This window comes from Fusarium solani (genome assembly GCF_023522795.1).
Source record: "Fusarium solani strain SB1 chromosome Unknown bctg00000007, whole genome shotgun sequence".
NCBI classification, from domain to species: domain Eukaryota; kingdom Fungi; phylum Ascomycota; class Sordariomycetes; order Hypocreales; family Nectriaceae; genus Fusarium; species Fusarium solani.
This window is the reverse complement of record NW_027072150.1, coordinates 116,757-140,190: the sequence shown is the minus strand read 5'-3', so window position 1 is coordinate 140,190 and position 23,434 is coordinate 116,757. Positions and strand designations below refer to the sequence as shown.

At 35.0% G+C, this 23,434-nt stretch overlaps 5 protein-coding genes across 5 annotated transcripts; 4 read left to right on the top strand and 1 right to left on the bottom strand.

The window, feature by feature from the left end:
* Positions 1–3,989: 3,989 nt before the first annotated feature.
* On the bottom strand, positions 3,990–6,091 carry MRS44_010852 (uncharacterized protein; the record flags this gene model as incomplete). The annotated part of the gene is made up of 8 exons (XM_065619489.1): positions 3,990–4,457; positions 4,532–4,720; positions 4,772–4,827; positions 4,889–5,089; positions 5,169–5,447; positions 5,509–5,656; positions 5,729–5,815; positions 5,891–6,091. The coding sequence occupies 8 exons, from the start codon at positions 6,089–6,091 to the stop codon at positions 3,990–3,992; spliced, it is 1,629 nt and encodes a 542-aa protein (XP_065475561.1).
* Positions 6,092–6,560: 469 nt separating this feature from the next.
* On the top strand, positions 6,561–8,298 carry MRS44_010851 (uncharacterized protein; the record flags this gene model as incomplete). Its single annotated transcript, XM_065619488.1, has 4 exons — positions 6,561–6,632; positions 6,714–6,783; positions 6,941–7,500; positions 7,561–8,298. The coding sequence occupies 4 exons, from the start codon at positions 6,561–6,563 to the stop codon at positions 8,296–8,298; spliced, it is 1,440 nt and encodes a 479-aa protein (XP_065475560.1).
* Positions 8,299–9,323: 1,025 nt separating this feature from the next.
* On the top strand, positions 9,324–10,985 carry MRS44_010850 (uncharacterized protein; the record flags this gene model as incomplete). Its single annotated transcript, XM_065619487.1, has 2 exons — positions 9,324–9,342; positions 9,403–10,985. 2 exons carry the CDS (start codon positions 9,324–9,326, stop codon positions 10,983–10,985), a joined length of 1,602 nt encoding a protein of 533 aa, XP_065475559.1.
* A 737-nt stretch (positions 10,986–11,722) lies between these two features.
* MRS44_010849 (uncharacterized protein) lies at positions 11,723–12,856 on the top strand (the record flags this gene model as incomplete). Its single annotated transcript, XM_065619486.1, has 1 exon — positions 11,723–12,856. The coding sequence occupies one exon, from the start codon at positions 11,723–11,725 to the stop codon at positions 12,854–12,856; it is 1,134 nt and encodes a 377-aa protein (XP_065475558.1).
* A 5,703-nt stretch (positions 12,857–18,559) lies between these two features.
* Positions 18,560–18,979, top strand: MRS44_010848 (uncharacterized protein; the record flags this gene model as incomplete). The annotated part of the gene is made up of 1 exon (XM_065619485.1): positions 18,560–18,979. One exon carries the CDS (start codon positions 18,560–18,562, stop codon positions 18,977–18,979), a length of 420 nt encoding a protein of 139 aa, XP_065475557.1.
* Between the last annotated feature and the right edge of the window lie 4,455 nt (positions 18,980–23,434).

The window sequence follows — 23,434 nt, the reverse complement described above, 5'->3', positions numbered from 1 at the left end:
ATTATTTAATATAAAGGAATAAATTATTATTAAGTTTATTTTTAACTTAGATTTATAATGATTTCCCTTATAATAATATTTTATTAAAGAAATAGCTAATTAATTACTTATTAACTGCGATGTATTACCTATTAGTAAGTACTAGGCTTATAACTTCGTTATATAATATTATAAGCTTAGAATAATATATATAATAAGCATGCGTCGCAGGTAAGTATGCGTCGCACTTATATTTTTACCTTAAAAGATTATATTAAAAAAATTCTTTAAAATTTAACTTAAGCTTTTATATGCTAAAACTAGAGAGTTAGGCTTCTTATATAATATAAAAGCAATAAAACTTTTCTTAGGTTTTTAAAAAATTATTACTAAGCTAGTATAAAAAAAACATATTTATATTATATAAATTGCTATTTATTTATAAAGGGTAATTTTTAAAAATATAAAGAAAATACTATATAGTTTTATTTTTAGTTAAATAGCTAGAAATGCCTTTTGTTAGGTTTTTAGATATTTTATACCTAGTTTTAAAAATTAAAAGGTTTTATTATTTTTACTTATATAATATAATATAATGCATACTTGCCTGCGATGCATGCTTATTATATATATTATATATTTTTTATAAATATAACTATTAGAGAGCTAAATATAAAGATCTAATTATTATTTATAATTAATTTAGGCTTATAATAAATATAATCGCGAAGTATAATATCTAATTAAATAATATTTAAAACTTTAATAAAACTAGCTTTATAATAGATATAATTTAAAGTAAAATAATTATTATAAGTATATATAAGTATAAAAAGCTAAAATTAATATAACTTAAAAATTAAAAATATATTATAATTATTTAAGTAATTAATATAAAAAGCTAAGTAATTTAATTATTTATTATTAATATAAGCTAATATTACCTCGCTAATTAATACTAAAAAAGTAACCTCTTAGGTAATTAAGTTATTATAATAAGCTAAAATAATTAAATTAATAATAATATTAGTCTTAAGTAATTAAAGTATTTTAATTAATATATAAATAACTAATTAATTAATTCTTATTATTTTATAATCTTTAATAGCTATAAAAGTTATTATTTTATTAAATTTAAGAGATATTATAAGGAGAAAAAAATTATTTAGCTTTATATATTATTATATTTTTTTTATTTATTTTAATTTATTAATATTAAATACTTTAATATATTAAAATAAGCTTATAATTAAGAAATATAATAATTAATTAAATACTTTATAACTTATATTTTAAAAACCAAGTTCTTTTTCGTCTTTTATATAATATATAAAGTTATTATAATAAAAAGAAATATTAAGGGGGTTTTTAAGGGAATTAGCCTTATTTTTCTTAACCTAGAAAATATAATCTTAAAGCTTAATATTTAGTAATAGATATTAATACTAATTAAAGAGGTAATTAAATTATTAACCCCTTAGGCTTTAAGGACTTTAAAGATTATACTTAAGGCTAGATCTTAGTCTAAATACCTAGAAAGGTAGATTAAAAGGCATTAAAATAGCTTCTTAAAATTAATTTTAGAGGCTTTATAATATTTTATAAAAGAGATAAAAGCTATTATATATAAGGTTATTTTATAAATAGCTAAGGTTAGAGACCTTTAAGAGGTAAATAAAATATTAAGTTAGCGCTAAAGAGTAAAAAGGACTAAATTATAAAAAAAAAAAAAGGTAATAATAATAAAAGAAAAAAATTAAGTAATTAATTAAATAGATATAAATATATAAGTAATAGGTAAATTATTAAGAAGTAATAATTAAAGAAAATTAATTAGACTTAATATTTAATACTATAATATTTATAATAAGCCTAGGTATAATATAAAGACTTATTAAGTAATAATTAAAATATCTAAGAAAAAATATAAGAAATAATTTTAATTAATTAAATAATTTATAATATTTCTTTTTTACTTTTTATTTCTAAGGTTAAGATTTTTATAATACTTATATAATTATAATACTTATTTATTATATATATTATTTATAATTTATTAATTAATAATATAAAAATATATTTTTTTATTTAATTAAATAAATTTACTTTTAATAATATATTTTAATTATTATTAAAGTAAGAGTACTAAATATCTTATATAAGGGTATTAAATTTATTAGAAAAATAAAATATATTAATTATAGCTTAATTTAAATACTTTTTAACTTTTTCTTAAGGACTTTTAAAGAGAGATCTTATATACTTCTTAGTAAAATATATATAATATAAGATAATAGTAGTAAATAATTAATTAATAGTAATAAAAATCTACCTAGAGAAATAGCCTAAAAGCTACTTATTTCTTATTAATTATACTAATAATAATAATAATAATAAGAGGTATCTTAGCTTTTAACCCTTTTTTATATATAAGATATTACTTAATAGCCTAAAATAGCTTAGTACCCTTTTTTCTTAACTTAATATTAATTACTTAAATAATTATAATTTATTCTTAGTTTTTAAGTTATATTAATTTTAGCTTTAAATACCTTTTTATATTAATAATAATTATTTTATTTATAATTATATTTATAAAAAAGCTAATTTTATTAAAGTTATAAATATTATTTAATTAAATATTATATTTTATAATTATATTTATTATAAGCTAAAATTAATTATAAATAATAATTAAATCTTTATATTTAGCTCTCTAGTAATTATATTTATAAAAGAAATATATCTTAAGCTCTTAATATTACTTAATAAAGTTTAAAGCCTAATATATATTAATTAATAATATATTATAATTAATGAATAATTAATAAATTATTTCTTTTATATTATAAAGCTAACGGGGAAATCCTTATAAATCTAAGTTAAGAATAATATAAATAAAAATCTCTTTCTTTAGATTAAATAGCTAATATAATTTCTAGATAATATTATATTAAGATTAAATATTATCTTATTAATAATATAAGGTATAATAATAAACCTTATAAATACTTATAGCTTATTAAATACTTAACTTAGGGTTCTTTTATATGGCTTAAAGGGTAAGAAGTATCTTAGCTTTAATAAAAGCTAGTAATATACTAAGTAGTTAAGAAATAATTAATTAAATAAAGAAGATATAAGTTAAGGGATTTTTATAATACTTATATAACTATAATACTTACTTATTATATATATTAATATTTTTATTATATCTTTTAAAATAAATAATTTTTTCTTTATTTATTCTTTATATAATTTCTTAATTTATTATATATATTAATTAAATACTTTATAACTTATACTTTAATAATAAAATACTTTTTAATTTTATATTATATATTTTAAATAATAATAATAATAATAAAATATTATAATAATTTTTAAGAAAATTTAATTTATTTTTTTTAATCTTAAAAATATACTCTTCTAGCTTAATATATAGCTATAGAGTATAATTTTAATTAAAGAAGTAATTTAACTTTTAACCTCTTACGTCTTAAAAACCCTAAAGCTTATACTTAAGCCTTAATCTTAGTTTAAATACCTTAAGATATAAGTTATAACTTATAAAAATAACTTTTTAAAATTAATATTAAAAGCTATATAGTTTTCTTTTAAGGGAATAAAAATAATTATATATAAGCTTATTTTATTTAAGACTAAGATTAAAGACCTTAAATAAATAAATAAATACTATATTAATATTAAAAATAAAAAAAACCTAATTATATATAAAAAAAGTAATTATAATAAAAAGAAATAAGTAATATATTAAATAAATATTAATATATAAGTAATAGCAAAATTATTAAGAAATAATTATTAAGAGAAATTAGCGCGATTAAGAGTTTAATATTATACTATTTATAATAAGCCTAGATATAATATAAGGACTTATTATATACTAAATACTAATCTAATATCGCATTACGGGGGAAAGTATCTCTATTTACCGAGGTGTTAACTCGTACGTCGTCGAGAAATCAACTTTGGGAAGCCAGCATAGATTACTCCCTCTGCTTAATAGTTGGCTTTCCATCCGCTTCCTCCGCCCCAAAATCATCAGTGTGGTCCATTCTGCTTCTGAAGCCGGGAAGGAGCTGCCCCTTCTTGCCAACGACAATCAGACGGTCGTTATCGTCCAAGTAAATCTGGTCCATCTCCTCGAGGGTGCGTCCCGACGTCTCGGGATAGAACAGCCAGACGATGATGCAGAAAACGAGGTTGAGTACAAAAAAAATCATGTACGTCTTCCAGTTGATGTTGGAAATAGAAATTGCCGTGATTTGTACGATGAGATAGTTGAAAATCCAGTCGCTGGCTGTGGCGAGAGCGGCAGAGTGCGTACGGTACCGGAGAGGCATGAATTCTGCACCGTATAACCAGGGGACAGGGAGCCATCCAATTGCAAACACGGCTTCATAGAGGAAGAAGAATGCCAGAGATGTCTTGGCTCGAACGGGAGTGGTATCGTTCTGGAGGACGCCGGACCGAGAGATGCGATTTAGCGACCACACTCGACAGAACACTGGGGAAGAATGAAGCTTACAACCAGGAAGCACAGGGCAGAGACAATACTGCCCCAGATCAGAGGTGGGAGACGGCCCATTCGATCAAGGAATAGCACACCGATGAAGGAAAAGATCCAGTAAGCATCGGCACACCCAGCGGCGATATGAAGAGCTGTTCTATAATCATAGCCGATGTCCGTCGTCACAGTGTGAGGCATATAGTAGACCTATTGGCGAGCAGAATTAGCTTACTTCAGGTTTGATGAACCCAAAAACACCTGCCAGAACGTTGATGCCAGACAGCTGCTGAAAAGCTTGCAAACCTGGTGTGAGCCTAGCGTGTTAGTCTTTGGGAGAAAAGACAGTAGGGAATATTCTGGGGCTGTCGATCCTACCGATGACAAGAAGGAAGCGACGTCGGATCTTAAGCGGGCCATTCTTGAACATTTCGGTCCACTTGAAGGGACTATCGGTTTCCTCAAGTCTAATAGCTTGATCAATTTCCCGCTTCTGTTGGATGACGCTTGGGTCATCGTGAGCGACCTCGTTGTCGACAAGTTGCTTAATCACGTCAATGGCCTCGCCGTGATGGTTATCTAGATAGGACTAATCAGTAATCAATGTTCAAGTCTTCCGTGAAAGCAAAGTGAAACACAGGCGGGGGCGGGCGTTTACGCTTGGTCAGCCAACGTGGCGACTCTGGGAGGTAGTACACCCAAAAGAAGTGAGCCAGAATGAGAATTCCCTGAGCCGCGATAGGAGTCCTCCACTGCAGAGCACCACTGGTGTATGACAATTCGATGTTGAAATAATAGGCGAGCACGATGCCGAAGGCAATGAGGTTGCCCTGGACGGCGACATGACGTCCCCTAGACGAGGGGGGACCAGCTCCGACACCCAGAGCGGCGTCGTGGCGGTGTTGAACCCATTGCTCCAGCCACTTCGGGATCAAACCTGTCAGCATTCATGCGGACCAATATTCTTGAAGATTCCATCTTGCCATGCCAAACAACACGCCCGACAATCATCTGAGGAACGCCGAAAGCCGACGCTTGTAGGGCAGCTCCGATGAACATGAGCAGGGCACCGACATATAGGTATTTCTTGCGGCCCATGGCTTCGCAAAGAAGAGGACGCTCAGAGCACCGCAAAAGCATCCAATCCTATTAAATTTCTTCTCAGTCGCTGTGCCATGTTATGCCACGCTATGCAGCCTGACGCCTTGACTGGGGTACCCACTCGTAGATAGAGTTGATAGTGCCCAGAAGGCTGGATGAGGGGTTGTTGAACTGGTGAAGAAACTCCTCAGCCGCATTCAGGCCCTGTTTGTTTCAGGGAAAAGAGAATTAGCTTCATTCCAAGCGGTAAATCAACTCCGGGCGGGAACCTGAACTCACACCGAGAACGCCTTGATCATAGCCAAAGAGCAGGAATCCCAAGGCACCAGCAAAAGAAATCTGGCGGCGGACGGCCTTTCCCCGAAGACCGAAGAAGTATTTCTTGCTGGCGATGTCGTAGTTCATAGGAGAGTCCGAGGGAGGCGACTGCACTGACGTCTCGTCTCCGGAGGTTCCCTGCTGATTGAGTTGTTTGTCCATGGCGAAGCTTGGCCGCTGGAAACTGGTTTGCGTTTTCTAGAGTGCTGGAGGAACAATGGTATGGTTGACTCTTGATCGGGTCTGGGAGAAGTCCGTTGGCGAGAGTCTTTGTAGCTTTATACTATCGGCCAACCTTGGCACAAATGATGAAGCAAACCTTGGACAAGGAACATGAGGATAGGATGAGGGATGCAACAAACGACAGTCTCGACCTCGCCCGGCTGTGAACAGGTCGGCGAGAATTACGCAAGGAGTTTAGTCCAGTACGTCGGCGTCTTGTAGCTTTCTGGGTGCCTGGTACTCTGTTTCCGTCGCCTTGCGCCCTCCCCGCATTTTTACCCCAGACAGTTTGGCACCGAAAAACTTGATGCCTTTCGCCCAGTGCCCCATTGGCCCCCAGGTTCTGCTACCCCAACACCGGGTGATCTCATGCAGGGAGGCGTCGAGGCGGGTAACCTGGCGAAAAAGCATGAGGATCGGCGTGCGGGGGGAACTCGTGGTCTCCGGGGTTGTGGTCGTCATCCCTAGAAGAACGGGCGGGGTAGGCCAACAGTGAGTATAAACGGGTCTTCAGGGCCCACGGACAGCTCGCCAGAATTTTCCAGTTTCTTCCCTTGCATAGCACGTCCTCCGCAATTCAACTCCATTCACCGCTGACCTGGCCAAATGCCCCGGCCAAGACTCCGAGGATGGTAAGTGAGAGTTGCCAGGCCTAGTCTGGGGTTTCACTCAGCACTCGGAAAACGCTGACGGGGACCAGCACCAACTGCCGGGAGCGTCATATTCGCTGTATGCACGTCCAGCGCCTGCATTCGTAGCTTGCAAGATTGTGTGTTGACTTTGGCACAGGTGACAGGGCGACTCCGGCGTGCTCCAATTGCAGCACACCCAAGAACCCCAGGAAATGCGTCTACGGCGCCTTGGAAGTCCGTCACAGTTCCTACTCGGCCAAGTACTTGGAGAAGCGTGGTCGGGGAACTGGCGATGCCACTCCATGGTCCCCCCATGACACACGTCGCTCCAACAGCCCTCCTCGCACGTCGCCTCAGGCCGACTCGGCGCCTGTTGCTTCTGCGTCGGAATCATCTCCTGTAGTGGCTCAGACGATTCGTACTGCATTACAGCTTCCCGATGCCCATTCCCCGCAGGTTTCGACCCCCCCAGTGCTGGTTAGCCCCAGAAGTCCAGAACTGGGTCAGGTCCAGGTCCAGTCGACGCGTGACTTAGAGCCTCTTGGCGCGCTCGATGGATTGTGGACGCCTAGTGTGAGCCAGAACCAAGACGCCCTGTCGACCACGCCATCGAGTCTGCCTGTCAACTTCTGCCCGACGGCAGCACCTCGGCGGACGGTGAAAGATCACATCGAGGAGTTTGTCTTTGGGTTCTACCTTAGCCATGCCGGCCCTTGGGTATGCTGTCTTCTTAAGCCATCAACCAGGTAGAAGCATTAACCTCGTAACGTGTAACAGCTTGATATTGCATCCTCTCATCAGCACTTTGGCCGAACAGTGCCCCGGCTGGCGCTCAAGGATCCCGTCCTCTATCATGCGTGCCTGGCGTACGCGTCCCATGTGCTTCTACTGCACGGGATGCTGGACGAATACGCCCATGAGCAGTATTCGAACGAAGCCATCAGCATCCTGATCCCCCTTTTGTCTCCCGACTGTGTCCACGCTGGAAGCGGAGCGCTTCTGTCCACAGCTGTCATCCTGCGCATGTCGGAACAGTTCTCGGAACTGGCAGAAGATGCAAAATACCACCTCCGCGGAGCCTGCTCCCTCTTCACCACAGTGCAGAAAAAATGGTCTCCTTCTTGCACCGACCTGAGAGGGGTGTCGTTCTGGACTTACGTCCGGGAGAGCATTCGAGTGTGCTTCCTGAACGAGGAGGGCTGTCAGTTCAACTTAGAAATGGTAGACGGCGACCTGACAAAGACCTCGGCGGGGCATGACGAAGAAGCGTGGGCGAACCACATGTCGTATCTCTTGGCGAGGCTGTGCAATGCTTGCTGGGGCAGGTCAGACGCTGCTGAGCCGAGAGAGTCGGCTATAGGGAAGATTCGTGCTGACATTGATGATTGGAGGGCAGGCCTTCCCGATAATTACCAGCCCTGGTATAGCTGCCGCGAGCAGCATCAAACGTTTCGAGTCGTCAAGTTCTTGAGCCCTTGGCACGGTAACTCTCCCCATTCCACTTCTCACCCTTGACTGGCTTATCTCCTTGTCATTGGACCCCCCTAGTTAATGACCTCTAGAGCTCGCATGGCAGCAATTCTATGCCGCAAAAGTCATGCTTGCCGTGTATGGACTCACAAAGCCGGAGCCAACTAATGTGCTATCATGGAGCCAGTACCTTGAAGTACTTCTGCTAAGCCCCTTGAAGAGAGGATAGCCTACTGATCATAAGGAACAAGGTCGAGATCCTTCACCCCGCCAGATTGGCATGCTCTGTATGCTTTTCTAGCAGCGATGTTGGCTGTAACATCAACGGCGCTCACCTCGTTGCTTGGTGTGGCCAATTCTTCACTGGCAAAGAAGAGCAGCGGCTACTGTCGGATTTCCTTAGCAGTTTTATGGAAATGACGAGGTGGCCCAACCAGACGTGTTACGAAAGACTGAAACAAATATGGAAAGGGAGTCGTCGAGCCTGGAGGGATGCATGAAAATGGTTAGGCATTGTTGAAACCACGAGCTGCTAGCGTGACTGAGCGGCTGATACTACGTTCCCTGGATCACGGAAAAGAAGGAGGAATTTAGACCTGTAGATGGCTAGGAGATTCAAATGACAATGCGGCGTTTGGTCCATCCTCGGGGTACTGGCAGGTGGCATGGCGATGGCGAAAACTACCCAATCGAGTAGTGAATGGCCAGGGCTGTATCCACCGTCGCATCCATGGAATGTCTGTCTGCTCATAGGCTACATGTCGGAAACCAGGCCCGCCAACACGAGCTGCATGGCAGCCGTGCGTTAATTTTGGTGTCACTCACTTTCTTCGGCGAGAATAACTTCAAAGGGAAGAGATCTACCGGTCCACTAGCTCATGCGGGAAACACAACTACGGCACATCCTACTGAGAGCGTGATGTTTATCCAATACCGACTCTCTCTTTGGCCTCCGCGGGACCGACATGGCTGGAGCTTAAAAGAAAGAGAACGGCTCCCATGCTGTAGCCCGGGTGTTTGGATGAAGATTCAAGAATGCATCTCTACTGGTTCCTGCAAAGATAATAACTATGAATATCATCCTAGTTGGTAAGCGCCAAAACATATGTATCGTGCACTTGACCATGTGGCTAACATGAACTTGCCAAGGACTCAAATCGCTGGCCTTCGCCCTCGTCTCCAGCTTCATCTACCCTCTTGCCTGTTACTTTGTTGACCGGAAGAAACTTCGTCGGTTCCCTTCCCCGTCTGTCGCGGCTTTCACCTGGTTGTGGCTGGTGTATCAGTCGTCAACAGGCCAGCGATTCAAGACGATAGATGCAGTCCACAAGAAACTGGGCAAGGTCGTGCGCATTGCCCCGAACCATGTATCCTTCTCGGACCCCAGGGCATACAAGGACATCTACGGCCACGGATCCCCGATCTTGAAGGACGACTTCTACCTGCATGTCGCGGACGCGATCCCGTCCATCTCACAGACGACGAGTAGGGCTGAGCACACGAGGAAGCGGAAAGCTCTGTCGCATGCCTTCTCCGCTCGCGAGATCGCCGCCATGGAGCCCCGAGTTGTCGTCATGATCCAGAAGCTTTGCCGGAACCTCCATCTCAAATCAGAGGGACGCCAAGTGTCAGACACTGATGCCCACCCGACGGTAGACGGCGTGTTCGATGTGCGCCCCTGGCTCAACATGTTCTCATATGACGCAATCACGGCCATGTTCTGGTCCAACCCCTACGGCTTCCTGGACAAGGGCAATGATCTATGTCCTTCCATGAGTTCATCAGGCAAGGTCAAGCAGGTCCATGCAATGGATTCTTTCCACTCTGGCTCCCGCTTCAATGTTATGTTTGGCCCGATCCCCCTGGTCTGGAACAAGCTTGCCAAGCGACTACTCGCCTACACGCACAACCGGCAGGCAGGTATCAGCTTTGGCGGTATGGCGCGGTACCAAGTGGCCAAGCGGCTCGTGGAACCACCTCTTGAGCCCGACCTGTTTTCGCACCTGCCCCTGACGCCGTCCGCCAAGTGGCCGACGCCGATGCCGTTGGAGGAGCTGATCGCCGAGTCGGCTACCATGCTGGACGCCGGTAATGACACTACGCAAACGTCCCTAACCAGCTGCACTTTCCATCTGGCGCGCAACCCGGCGAAGCAGCAGAAGCTGCACGCCATTCTGACCCAGACAACTTCTGCAGCCGATCCCTCTAAGCCAGTTGTGCTATACTCGGAACAGCTGCAGCAGATCCAGTATCTGCGGGCCGTGCTGGACGAGAACTTTCGCTGCAAACCACCCGTCTCAATCGGCTTACCTCGTCGGACAACTGCAGGCGCCACGATAGCGGGCCACTTCATTCCTCCCGGAATAACGGTCAGTGTGCCTCTCTACACTCTTCATCACGACGAGAACCTATTCACCGATGCCTGGGACTTCATCCCGGAGCGCTGGCTCGCGGAGGATGATGATAATCGAGGCGGGTGGGTGACGAGCCGGCAGGAGGCCAAGAATCTCAAGGATTTTGTGCTTCCCTTCAGCCTCGGCGGGCGGGCGTGTATTGGGCGAAACCTGGCGTACATGGAGCTCAGCATGGTCATTGCCGCGCTGGTGCTGGGGTTTGAGTGGGAGCTGGCTGTTCCGGATAGCGAGATGGAGATGGTGGAGAGGTTCAACTGTAATCCTAAGGGGCTCATGGTGCGAGCAAAGGTGCGGCCTGGGGTGAACTGGGCAAGTTAGATTGTTTAGATTGTCGTCTTGTTATGCTGGTGCAAGAAGCCTGTTGCAAAAAGCTGATTCATATGTCTACATGATGTGTCAAGAGTTACATCATGGCTTCAGTACTATTTGGTCTCTAGTACCACAGGCTAGTATCGATAGCGATACAACTTTTATTATATTTTTATCATCGTAGTTATACAAAAGTTTACTTATTTCGTCTTTGTACTGCCACCTCAGCCCTATACCATAAGGTCTTGTGGGCGTACTAGTTATCTCTCCCACTCCCTTGTTCCCCATTCTCTTATCAGTGATTTCTCCGCACCATTACGGTCAACATTGTGAGATCATTGCCTCTTTAAGTGGCTTCATAGAGGTGAGTTTGCATTCTAGGTCACTGGACCGTTGGTTGTGGGACCTTGCGGATCTTCCTAATTTACCCTGCTGAAAGATGGATGATGGGAGCGATACGCCGTGGGTCCCTCGTAATATTGGACCTGGAGTCTGCTTGATGGCCTACGACCCCTGTCTTTTGATGGGGACGTCCCGAGAAGCCACAAGGGCCTGACGTGGACAGACTAGTCTAAAATAGGGAGTTTTCGCCATGCTTCTTGAGGCTCCACAACCAGAGCCAAGAACCCGCTTATTACCTGTTCCCAAAGTGAGAGGATTCCCACCATGCATATATAATTGTAGGTTCCCCGTGCCCGAGCCCCAGGTTTCGTACATCTTCAAGATCTTGCAACATTTTTGACGCCATGGAGCCCTCGGTTCGAGTCATCGGCTCCATCAACGCTGACATGGTGTCGGTCACGCCCCGATTCCCCGAGCTTAGCGAGACCATCCAGGCAACGTCTTTCACGTCAAGCGCCGGCGGAAAGGGGGCAAACCAGGCTGTCGCCTGCAGCCGCCTTACGCGACCTCGGCCTCCTTCCTCGGCCTCTTCTGCCAACCCGGAGAGTCCTCCCGTCACCGTCCAGATGGTTGGGGCCGTGGGAGGGCGCGACGTGCATTTCCAGGCACTGCTGAAACCGATGCTGGAGGAGTCAAGTGTGGACTTGTCCTTGGTCAGGATCAACCCGGACGACTACACCGGCGTTTCTGTCATTATCGTTTCCAACGCGGAAGCGGACAATCGTATCTTCTTCTCGCCGGGGGCAAACTTTTCAGGGATGCAGCCAACTGCCGAAGTCATCAGACAAGCCCTCGCCGCACCAATGCCAGACGTCATTGTAATGCAGGGCGAGACTCCTATCGAAACGTTGGTCGCGATCCTCAGAGAATTAAAGCGGCGCAAGTCGATGAACATACAGAATGACACAGGAGCAATTGGAGTCGCGCCTGAGGTCGTCTTCAACCCTGCTCCAGCTCCGCCGGGCGGCTTTCCAGAGGATGCCTTTGCTGCGGTTGATCACTTGATTATGAACGAGACAGAAGCCGACTTGATGGCGCCGCAACCAGAGCAACTATCACGGGTGGTACCGGACGCCAAAGATGACGATCCGAGGAAACAACTTGCTTCATACTACCATAAGCTCGGAGTGATAAGTGTGGTGGTTACCCTCGGTTCCAAAGGCGCCTGGTATAGTGTAGCTGGTGCAAACACATCGGCCGCTGGGAACAACGTCAGCAGCTTCACTGGCGAGATCCCTGCTGCTAGCGTGAGCCAAGTCTTGGATACAACAGCCGCTGGCGACACCTTTGTTGGCGGCTATGCGACGCATATAGCCCGCTGGCGGTGTGGCGCTGCCGAACCGTTGGAGGAACTAAACCAGGGGAAGCATCGTCACGACTTGATCATGTCAGCCATGGAGCGAGCTGCAAAAGCTGCCGCTCGCTGCGTCGAGCGTTCTGGTGCTATGGATAGTATTCCGTGGGAAGATGAGATGTGACGAGGGAGACTACTTGCTGGGCTAGGTCGCGTAGTTCAATACTAGATCTCTTCCTCCTATTTCGGAATGCCGAGCCTTCGTGTGATTTCTGCCATGCTAAGCTATGCTACTATGGCGATTTCCAGAAGTCTGAGCTTAGTCTTCAAGGGCCCTTATTCTGAAAATTTCCAACATCGATCCCTCAACTGTCATATCTCAAGTCAGGGGAATGATATTGGACACCTCCCCCGCCCCCGAGCATCTTTTCCATAGCCTTGCATCAACAGTACAACACAGCAAATCAGGGTCAGGAACTCGTAAAGCTATTCGTTTGAAAACAGGCCATGTGCCATTTTTTGCGGAGGCAGGATCTAAACCGTCGGCGATAGGGTCTGTCTCTTGACAATGTTCCTAAACGTCCTTTGGCGACAGTGCTCATTGTACTAAGCTGGCGCAAGCTAGTGCATAGGTGGGATCTAGTTCATTCTGGATCGTCCCATGGATCTTGTTTCATTTGTCCTGGGGCGCCTGACTCTCGGATATTACATGTCACTTGACACATCTACTTTGAGGGGTTTGCTGTTGCAGCTTGCAAGAACCGTTCCCTAGCTGTTCGCCGAGTTCTTCCCTTTTAGGAAAAGCTTTGGCTTATGGCTCGGAGATGCTTGAATTCTCCGGCATCTACCGGTTTGGGCAAGGCGCTATGTCAGACAACTGGCTCCACAGGGCTCATTGATGGCACCAGTCAATTAATGAGAATTATCTAAAGAGCAATTATACTATACAAAAGAGAATGACGTTGCTATCTTATATAAAAGATGAAATCCGTGTAGAACGGAAATTATAGGTAGAGTTCTAGAAAATCATCCGGTGGGCTATGCCGTGTGTGCGATAGGCTGATATGTGATACTGAGTCCTTAGGGCGGTTTACTATAGCGCTTAAGGCGTGGGAGGTGTGTGACGAATTGTTTAGCAACTAGTTAAGTTAGACCTGTCGGAAAGTAAGGTCAAGCCAGAATCATATATGTTCTATTATTGCCTCGTTCCTAATTGCCATAGGGGCTACCTATAAAGGTAACTTAAGTTCTAGGGATTTACTAAGACTTTAGCGACCTTTTACTAGCTCTAACTAATTATATTATATATAACTATATCTAATATGCCCCTTTAATATAAAAATATAACCTTTATACTATAAATAATATCTTTTACCTTTTATTTCTTATTTAATAATTTCGCTATATATTTATTAATTTAATAATAAATAATTACTTAATATATATAATAAGTAAATAAACTATCCAAATAAGTAAACTACTTTTCTTAACCCTTACTACTATAAATATATATAAAAATACTATAAAGTATTTAATTAATTAAAATTATTTATTATATTTTTCCTTAAATATCTTAATTACTACCTAATATATTCTTATATTATGCCTAGGCTTATTATATATACTATATTACTAAATGCCTAGCCTAATTAACCTTCCTTAACTATTACTTCTTAATAATTCTATAGCTACCTATATATCTATATCTATCTAATTAATTACTTACCTTACTTAATCTATTATAATTACTCTTCCTTTTTATAATCTAATCCTTTTAGCCCTCTAGCACTAACTTAATATCTTATTTATTTATTAAAGGTCTTAGTTTTTAATAATTAATTAGGTAACCTTATATATAATTATTTTTATTTTTTTCTTAAGAGACTTTATAGCTATAATAATTAACTTTAAAGAGCTATTATAATACCTCTTAATTAATTATTTAAGGTATTTAAACTAAAATTTAGCTTTAAGTATAATCTTTAGGGTCTTTAAAACCTAAGGGGTTATAAGGCTAATTACCTTTTTAGTAAGTATTAAAGTCTATAGCTATATATTAAGCTTTAAGACTATATTTTTTAAATTGAGAGAGATAAGCTTAGCTCCTTTAATGGTTATTTTAATATTTCTTTTTATTATAATAACTTAATATATAATATAAAAGGCTAAAAAGAACTTAGTCTTAAAAATATAAGTTATAAAGTATTTAATTAAATACTTTATTTCTTAATTATAAGTCTATTTAAATAAATTAAAATACCTAATATTAAGAAGCTAAAATAAGATAAATAAAATAATATATAAAATATAATAATTTTTTTTTTTTTTATAATATCTCTTAAAATTAATAAAGTAAAAACTTTTATAATTATTAAGGATTAAAAAATAATAAGAATTAATTAATTAATTACTTATATATTAATTAAAGTATTTTAGCTACTTAAGATTAATATTATTATTAATTTAATTATTTTAACTTATTATAATAGCTTAATTACCTAAGAGGTTACTTTCTTAGTATTAATTAATAAGGTAATATTAGCCTATATTAATAATAAATAGCTAAATCACCTAGCCTTTTATATTAATTACTTAAATAATTATAATTTATTCTTAGTTTCTAAGTTATATTAATTTTAGCTTTTTATACTTATTTATACTTATAATAACTATTTCGCTTTAAATTATACTTATTATAAAGCTAATCTTATTAAATTTTTAAATATTATCTAATAAGATATTATACTTTATAATTATATTTACTATAAGCCTAAATTAATTATAAATAAAAATTAAATCTTTATATTTACCTCTCTAATAGTTATAGTTATAAAAGAAATATATTTTAAGCTTATAATATTATATAATAAAGTTATAAGCTTAGCGCTTATTAATAGGTAGTATATTGCGGTTAGTAAGTAATTAATTAGTTATTTCTTTAATAAAATACTATTATAAGAGAAATCCTTATAAATCTAAGTTAAGAATAAATAAAATAATAATCTATTCCTTTAGATTAAATAATTTATATAACTTTAATATAAAATTATATCTTAATTAAATACTATTTTATTAGTAATATAAGGTTATATAATTAACCTTATATATATCTATAGCGTATTAGAGGCTTAATTTATAATTATTTTAAAGGGCCTAAAGTATAAGAAATATTCTAGCCTTATAATTTAAGTTAAATATATTTAATAATTAATAAATTAATTAATTAATTAGAAGGTTAGGTATAAGAGGGAAAAGTAGTTTACTTACTTAGATAATTTACTTACTTATTATATATATTAGTTTTTTATCTCTTTTTTATAATTATAAAAGACTAAAAAATAGAGACTATAAAGTCTGAAAATAGTATAGGGTAGGTAACTGTAAAAGACTAAAGAATATAGACTATAAGGTCTGAAAACAGTATAGGGTAAGTAATTAAGAGAGGAGGAGAATAGGCAGTAGATTTAGTCCTTATACAGAACTAATTAGCTAGATAAGGAATTATAGGCTAATAATAGTGGGTCACAAAGTAGATAAGAGTATAGGGTAAAAGGCTAGCTTCTAATTGGTAGCCTTTATGCTTGTATTGGATATGTATATATAGATCTAGGAAGCTATTTTTAAGAGAGGGTTTATAGCTTATATAGCTAATTGATTGGAATCTATTAGCCCGATTCGGATGAAAGTTATACCGTCGGATAGCTCTAAGTCCGGGCTTTAAAACCTTATTAGTTTTACTAGAAACAGATAACTAGAAGCCGGGCTATAGTTAGAAGAAGCTGAAACCCTTAAAGGTTTTAAACTAAGAGATTTAAAACCAGATAGGAAATACCGTATAGAAAGGCACGGCTTTATTGGCTTTATCGGGCTCTATAAGAGCCCTAAGTCCGAAATCACGTGACCCTTTCTAAAAGGGTAATATAACCTAAAAGGGGCATTATTGTAACTCCTTAATATCTTGCTTATCTAAGCATATAAGGCTTAGGTAAGTAAGCTATAAGATAGCATATAAGCTATAATATAAGGTAATAGAATCCTAGGCTTATACCTTATAAGCCTATTTTTCTAGAATTATATTTATAAAAGACCTTTATAATAAGGACTTTTATAATAATAAATAAAATATTTTATTATTTACCTTAGTTATTTAATAAATATAGCCCTATAATTAATTTAAGTGAGATATTATTAATACTTTACTAGATTATTAATACTTAATAATAATAATTAATAATAGCTTTAAATATTATATATTATTCTCTTAATTAGCTTTTTAAATATTTATATATTAGATTTCTTTATTTTATTTTTTTTAGTTTTTTTATTTTTATTTTTATAAATTCTTTTTTAATTTTTTATTAATTTTTTACCTTAATTTTACTTTTTTTACTTAACTTATAACTCTTTTTTTTACTTCTTAGCTATTACCTTTTTATTATTATAGTCTTACTAATTATTTATTATATCTTACTTCCTTATTTTTACTAAGGTCTTAAAGGCCTTTCCTTATAACTCTTTAAAGACTTAAATTACTTATAACCCTAGGAAGACCCCTTACTTTTATTATATCTAATATATTTCTTATTATTTTCTCTTTTAATATATTATTCATACTTTAATAAATTATTATATTATGTATACTTTTAATAAAAAAATTATAATATTATAAGTTTTCTTTCTTAATGTAATTCTTATATTAATTTTTATAAATCTCTTATAAGTTTCTTAGCACTACCTAGGTATATTAAGAGGCTCTTAATAGTATTTTTAATTATATAGCTATTACTTTTTTTCCTTTTATTAATAATTTACTTATTATTCCTTAGATTACTTAATAGGTTTATTAAGCTAATATAATAATTAAAGAGGTAAAAATTACTTAGTAATACCTTACTAAAAAGATATAAGACCTTACTTTTAATAAAATAAAAGTCTTTAATATATTTACTTAATAATAAGAATTAACATCTTATTATAAATTACTTTAACTATAGAGAAATAATAACACAACACATAGACCACCCACAGCTAATTAAGGCTGCGAGGGCTGCTTAATAAGCAGTTAAAAAAGAGGTGAATTAGAAGGTAAGGATAAAAAGGATAACTAGCTAAGAGCTGCGGCGGAAGATGCCTCTTTTGATCAAATAGTCACGCGATCAAGCACGTGACTCACAGGCTCGCCCGAGCCCTAACTGATTACTTTCTTTATAATATCTCTAATTTATAAGTTTTATAATTATTTATTATTATTATTAAAATTATTATTAAAATTATTATTATTTATATATTTATATAAGCTGAGATATATATATATATATTTAACTAAATAAATTTAATTAATTAAACCTATAAATCTCTATCTACGGCTAAGTCTAATAGTAATACTTTTTAAGTTTATAATACTCTAATATTAACTCTAAGAATTAATCCCTCTAAGTAAACTTATAATATTAATAACCTTTATTTCTTAATATAATTATGCCTAATATAGATATTACCTATATATCGCACTAACTATATATTAACGTATATGATAAGCATGCGCCGCATCCAAGTATGCGCCGCACTTTTCCCTCCTACACCAAACTTTCCAGTTGATCAATCGATTTCTACACCACGAATAATGTCAGACCCAAATACCGAAGCTAGAACCCTTCTTGCCCTTTAAGCCCTTCAAAATAACCTAAAACTAAGCATCCGACGCGCCGCAGGAATCTATAAGATTGACGAGCGGCGGTTACGTCGTCGCAGACAAGGGATTCAATCGCGACGTGATTGGATCCCTAAGTCACGCCGACTATCTGATCTAGAGGAACAGATTATAGTGCAGTTTATTCTCGACCTAGATTCGCGAGGATTTCCTCCCCGATTGCGTGCTGTTGAAGAAATGGCTAACCGACTGCTCGCCGACCGCGACGCGTCACCTGTCGGCAAGCGCTGGGCTCATAACTTCGTTACGCGACACAAAGAGCTTAAGACTCGTTTCTTTCGTAAATACGACTACCAGAGAGCTAAGTGCGAAGATCCAACCGTTATTCGCAAGTGGTTTCAGCTCGTAGCGAACACAATCGCGAAGTACGGCATTCGATTAGATGATATTTGGAACTTTGATGAGACTGGCTTTCTTATGGGCATGATTGCAAGTGGAATGGTCGTTATAGGTGCAGAAAGGCGTGGAAGACCGAAATCAGTGCAGCCTGGAAGCCGGGAATGGATTACGGTGATTCAGGCGATCAATGCGGAAGGCCAAGCGATCCAGCCATTCATCATCGGTGCGGGCCAATATCACCTCGCCAACTGGTACTAAGAGAGCAACCTCCCGGGCGACTGGGCTATTGCGACGACCCAAAATGGCTGGACCGATAATGAGATCGGTCTCGAGTGGCTTAAGCACTTCGACCGGTGTACAGCCAAGCGATCAAATAGTCGCTATCGTCTTTTAATCCTCGATGGCCACGAAAGTCACCACTCTGTCGCCTTTGAGAGGTATTGCGAGGAAAACAAGATCATCACGCTTTGTATGCCGCCTCATTCGTCTCATCTGCTTCAGCCTCTCGATGTCGGGTGCTTTAGCCTGCTTAAGAAGGCTTATGGCCGAGAAATAGAGCATCTGATCAGATGCTCTATAACCCACGTTTCGAAGACCGAGTTCTTTCCGGCCTTTTATACCGCTCATCAGGCCACTATGACAGAAAGAAATATCAGATCAGCCTTTAGAGGAGCCGGGCTTATTCCTCTTGACCCAGAAAGTGTGGTCTCGAAGCTTAATGTGCAGCTACGGACTCCAACGCCTGCCGAGGAGGTGGTTAGCCCTATGAACCCTTGGGTCTCAAAGACCCCAAAGACCGTGCTTGAGGCCCAATCTCAGTCTGAATACCTCAATAGACAAATCAGGCGGCATCAAAGTAGCTCCCCAGAGTCAATTCTAGGAGCTCTTAAGTCCCTTGCTAAGGGAACTACAGCAATAATGCATGAGAATGCCTTATTGAGGGCTGAAGTCCAAGACCTTCGGCAAGCAAATGAGATACTAAGCCGGCGCCGGAGGGCAAAAAGAACCCGACTACAGAGAAGAGGGGTGATGATAGTAGAGGAGGGAAGGCAAGCAATTAATCAGATGGATGGTGATACGCAGGTAGTAGCGGAATCGTCGAGAAGTGGTGGTCAAGGAAGGTCGGCGCGACCGGGGGTTCGGCGCTGTAGTATATGCGGAAAGACCGGCCATAATGCTAGGACTTGTTAAGTAGTGATTGAGACTTCTGGCGAAGAGTATAGTGATTAGTTTTAATTAATCAATTAGTTTGTTGTGTTTTTACTGCGGTTTTTAACTTGAGGGTATAAGAAAAGTGCGGCGCATACTTAGATGCGGCGCATGCTTATTATATACGTTATACTTTTCTTAACCTTTAATATAAGAAGTTTAATAAAATTATAATATAGCATTTAATTAATTAAAACTAATTGCTATACTTTTCTTTAGATATTATAATAACTATTTAATATATTCTTATATTATGCCTAGTCTTATTATATATTTTATAATACCTTCCCTTTAATTATATTAACCCTCCTTAACTAATACTTCTTAATAATTTAGCTCTTACTTATATATTAATATTTATTTAATTAATTATTACCTTACCTTTATTTATAGTTATCTTTCCTTTATTTCATAGCTAGTTTTTTTTACTTTATATTACTTAGTAAGAGTCTTATTTACTTATTAAAGGATTTAATTTTTAGTCTCTAATAAGGTATTTTAATATATTATTACTTTTATTCCCTTTAAAAGTAACTTAAGTGCCTTAAGAATTAATATTAAGGAGCTACTTTAATGCTATCTTATTTATCTTTTAAGGTATTAAAACTATAAGCTAGCCTTAAGTATAGTCTTTAAGGTCTTTAAGACCTAAGGGTTAGAGAAGCTAATCGCCTATTTAATTAATATTAAAGTCTATAGCTAGATATTAAGCTTTAATATAATATTTCTTAGGTCTAAAGAAATAAGTCTAGCCCCTTAAAAACCTTTTTTAATATTATTTTTTATAATAATAGCTTTATAAGTAATATAAAAAACTAAGAAAAACTTAGTCTTTAAAATATAAGTATAAAATATTTAATTAATTACTTAATTTCTTAATTATATATCTTTTTAAGTAACTTAAAGTACTTAATATTAAAAGGCTAAAATAAATAAAATAAATAAAGAAATAATATATATAATAAGTAAATAAAATAATTAAGTAAATAAGATAAAAATCTTAACCTCTAAGATTAAAATTATAATAAAAATATTATAAGTTATTTAATTAATTAAAATTATTTATTATATTTTTCCCTAGATATCTTAATTATTACTTAATAAGTCTTTATATTATAGCTAGGCTTATTATAAATACTATAATATTAAACCCTTAATTATATTTACTTTCTTTAATTATTATTTCTTAATAATTTAATTATTATTTATATATTAATATTTATTTAATTAATTTCTTATTTTCTTTTTTTATTATTATAAGCCCTCTTCTCTATAATTTAATCCTTTTTACCCTTTAGCGCTAACTTAATATCTTATTTACCTCTTAAAGGTCTTAGACCTTAGCCCTTATTAAAGCTATCTTATATATAATTACTTTTATCCCTTTTATAAAAGACTTTAATACTTTAAGAATTAACTCTAAAGAGCTACTTTAGTGCCTTTTAATTTATTTTTTAATATATTTAAAGTAAGATTAGGCCTTAAATATAGTCTTTAAGGTCTTTAAGACCTAAGGGGTTAAGGGTTAAGTTACCTCTTTAGCTAATATTAGAGTTTATAGCTATATATTAAGCTTTAAGATTATACTTTCTAGGTTAAAAGAAATAAGCCTAATTCCTCTAAAGGATATCTTAATATTATATTTTATTATTATAGCTTAAAATATAATATAAAAGGCTAAAAAGAACTTAGTCTTTAAAATATAAGTTATAAAGTATTTAATTAAATATTTTATTTCTTAATTATAAGTATTTTTAAATATATTAAAATACTTAATATTAAGAGGTTAAAATAAATAAAATAAATAAGGTAATATATAAAGCTTAATAATTTTATTTTCTTTATAATATTTTTTAAATTTAATAAAATAATAACTTTTATAATTATTAAAAATTAAGAGATAATATATATTAATTAATTAATTAATTATATATTAATTAAAGTATTTAAATTATTTAAGATTAATTTTATTATTAATTTAATTATTTTAAGTTATTATGATAATTTAATTACTTAAAAGGTTATTTTCTTAATATTAATTAAAAAAGTAATATTAGCTTATATTAATAATAAATAATAAGATTAGCTAGTCTTTTATATTAATTACTTAAATAATTATAATTTATTTTTAATTTCTAAGTTATATTAATTTTAGCTTTTTATACCTTTTTATAATTTTAATAATTATTTTACTTATAATTATATTTATAAAAAACCTAATCTTATTAATATTATAAATATTATTTAATTAGATATTATATTTTATAATTATATTTATTATAAATTAAAATTAATAATAAATAATAATTAGATTCTTATATTTAGCTCTTTAGTAATTATATTTCTTAAAAAAATATATCTTAAGGCCTAAGTATTACTTAATAAAGTTTAAATCTTAATATATATTAATTAATAATATATTATAATTAATAAGTAATTAATTAATTATTTTTTTTATATTATAAAGCTAAGGGGAAAATCCTTATAAATCTAAGTTAAGAAGAAAGTAAATAAAGATCTCTTTCTTTAGATTAAATAGCTTATAAGATTTTTAGATAATATTATATTAAGATTAAATGCCTTATTATTAGCGCTAGAGCCTTATATAAGTAACTTTATATATTTTTATTGCCTATTAGAGGCTTAATTTTAAGTTATTTTAAAGGGCCTAAAGGGTAAGAAAGATTTTAGCCTTAGTATTTAAGCTTAATATCTTTTATAATAAGAAATTAATTAAGTAAATAAAGATAATATAAGGTAAGGGATTTTTATCTTACTTACTTATTTATCTTACTTGCTTATTATATATATTATATATAATATAATAATATAATTATTTTTATAATATTTCTTAAAGTTAATTAAATAATTATTATTATACTTATTAAAGATAAGAAAATAATAATAATTAATTAATTAAGCCTTAATATATAAATTAAAGTATTTATATTATTTAAGACTTATATTATTATTAATTTAGCTATTTTATATTATTATAATAACTTAGTCCCCTAAGAGATTACTTTCTTAATATTAATTAATAAAGTAATATTAGTTTATAACTATAATAAATAATATAATTACTTAGTCTTTAATATTAATTACTTAAATAGCTATAACTTATTCTTAGTTTTTAGGCTATATTAATTTTGCCTTTTTATATCTTTTAGCGGTTATAATAATTATTTTACTTATAATAACCCCTATTATAAAGCTAATATTATTAAAGTTATAGATATTAGCTAGGTTAATATTATATTTCGTGATTATATTCTTTATAAGCCTAAATTAATTATAAATAATAATTAAATCTTTATATTTAGCCCTCTAGTAATTATATTTATAATTAAAATATATCTTAAGGTTTAATTATTACTTAATAAAGTTAGAAGCTTAGCGCTTATTAATAGGTAATATATTATAGTTAATAAGTAATTAATTAGTTATTTCTTTAATATTATATAATTATAGGGGAAATCCTCGCGAATCTAGGTTAAGAATAAA